At 62.8% G+C, this 1,938-nt stretch overlaps 1 protein-coding gene across 1 annotated transcript in view; it reads left to right on the top strand.

The window, feature by feature from the left end:
* The first annotated feature begins 1,153 nt into the window (after positions 1 to 1,153).
* AUTS2 (activator of transcription and developmental regulator AUTS2) overlaps positions 1,154 to 1,938 on the top strand; it is a 767,477-nt gene continuing 766,692 nt past the window's right edge. The window contains exon 1 of the mRNA XM_041484937.1: positions 1,154 to 1,537. Within this exon, the coding sequence (XP_041340871.1) occupies positions 1,247 to 1,537 (291 nt within the window). The 5' untranslated portion in view covers positions 1,154 to 1,246. The remainder of the gene's footprint in view (positions 1,538 to 1,938) is intronic.

The raw sequence follows: 1,938 nt of genomic DNA, 5'->3' as shown, positions 1-1,938 counted from the left end.
GGGCCGGGGCAGTGTGAGGAGCGTTGTGAGTGGCGCTGAGTGTCAGTGTGAGGGGCGCTGTGAGGGGCGCTATGAGGGGCGGTGTGAGTGGCACTGTGAGAAGCGGTGTGAGTGGCAGTATGAGGGGTGCTGTGAGGGCAGCGTGAGGAGCGCTGCCAGGGGCAGTGTGAGGGGCGCCGTGAAGGGGGTGTCACAGCGCGTGCCGGCTACCCCACCGCGCAGGCCCCCCGCGCATGCCCGAGACTTATTTCGCGCGGCGGGGGCGCCGCATTTCGCGCGCCGCCGGGCGGGGAGCGGGCGGGGCGGCGGTCACGTGAGCGGCGCGGGGCCGTTTTTTTTTTCCTTCTTTGTATTGTTTGGTTTTGTTTTTGGAGGGGCCGGGCTGGGATCTGATCTCCACTCCCGAGTCCATCCCTGGTCGGTGCCTGAGAAAATTGCATCTGGATGCATCGTTATTATTATTATTGTGTTTGATCCAGGGAGATAAAGGAGGAGGGGGAGAGGAGTGCGTGTTGGTGGGGAGGGGAAGGCTGCACCCTTCCCTGCACACACACACACACACACACACGCAGACAGAAAGGGAGTTCTGTACATCTACATATATATTTTTCCCCCCCGGAACTTCTTTTAGTTGGGGAGGAAAGGAAGAAAGAAAATAAATTTTGTGCAAGGAAATACTCTCAGCTCCCTCCTTCCAGCGGGTCTCCTTTCTTTATTTTTTCTCCCTTCTTCTCAACCTTTTTTCCTCTCTTTCGAAGATCCTCGCCCTCCCAGCCCCTTGATCAAAGCATTCCGCTATTCTGATTTATTGCCTGCTTGGTGAGGCTTTTTTTTTTTTTTTTCCTTTTTCTCCGTGGCTTTTTTTTTTTCCTTGATCAAAGCATTCCGCTATTCTGATTTATTGCCTGCTTGGTGAGGCTTTTTTTTTTTTTTTTCTCCCGTGGTTTTTTTTTTTTTTTTTTTTTTTTTTTTTTTTTTTTTTTTTTTACAAAGGCGACCTGAGATCAGCCATTACTTTCCTTGGCTCGCTTATAGGAATCTCTTACATTTGGTGCTTGCTGCTGGTGGTGGTGGAACCGCACTCGGATTCTTTCATCCCCCCCACCCCCTTGCTGTCCTCTCCTCCCTCCCTTTCTCCTTCCCTCTCTCCCTCCCTCCCTCCCCCGTTATTCCGCCGGGGGAGCCGGATTTGTGGCTGCGGTGGGGCGGGGGGGGACGAGAGCGAGAGGGAGAGCCGGCGAGAGACATGGATGGCCCGGCGCGATGCAACGGGCTTCGGAAGAAGCGGCGATCGCGGTCCCAGCGCGACCGGGAGCGGCGAGCCAAAGGCGGGCGGCGCGGCTGTGCCGCCGGCGGGGCCGCCGGCCCCGGGGCCGCCGCGCTCTCCTCCTCGGGCTCGGAGAAGGAAGACAATGGGCCCCCGCCGCCGTCCCGGCCGCGGCCCCCCCGGAGGAAGCGGCGGGAGTCCTCCTCGGCCGAAGAGGACATTATCGACGGTTTCGCGATGTCCAGCTTCGTCACTTTCGAGGCGCTGGAGGTAGGAGCGGCGGCGCTTTGTGTGCGCCTCATTGTGTGGGGGCAGCGGCGGGGGAGCCCCCGCGGCGCCCCCCGGACACCCCCCCGCCCCTGACCCCGGTCCCCGGGCCGGCCCGCCGGGGGTGCCCTCGGGGGCGGTCCCGCCGCCCCCTCCCCGTCCCCGGGGTGCCCCGCTGCCCTCCCTTCTCCCTCCTGCCGCCGACACCTGCAGCCCGGCGCGCCGCTCCCGGCGGGCGGCGGGGCCGGGGCCATCCCCCCGCGCGGGGAGCGGGGAGTTGTGCGCGGTCCCCCGGCGGCGCTTCCCTTCCCTTCCCTTCCCCTCCCACGGATCAAACTTTTCTCGCGCCGCCGTGGCCCGGCGGGGCCGCCCACTCGTGTCCGCGGGGCCGCGGGGGGGGGGGG

The sequence above is a fragment of the Pyrgilauda ruficollis genome, unplaced genomic scaffold (genome assembly GCF_017590135.1).
Source record: "Pyrgilauda ruficollis isolate IOZ18807 unplaced genomic scaffold, ASM1759013v1 scaffold69, whole genome shotgun sequence".
Classification (NCBI taxonomy): domain Eukaryota; kingdom Metazoa; phylum Chordata; class Aves; order Passeriformes; family Passeridae; genus Pyrgilauda; species Pyrgilauda ruficollis.
The sequence above is the reverse complement of the archived record's forward strand: the minus strand, read 5'-3'. Positions and strand labels throughout refer to the sequence as shown.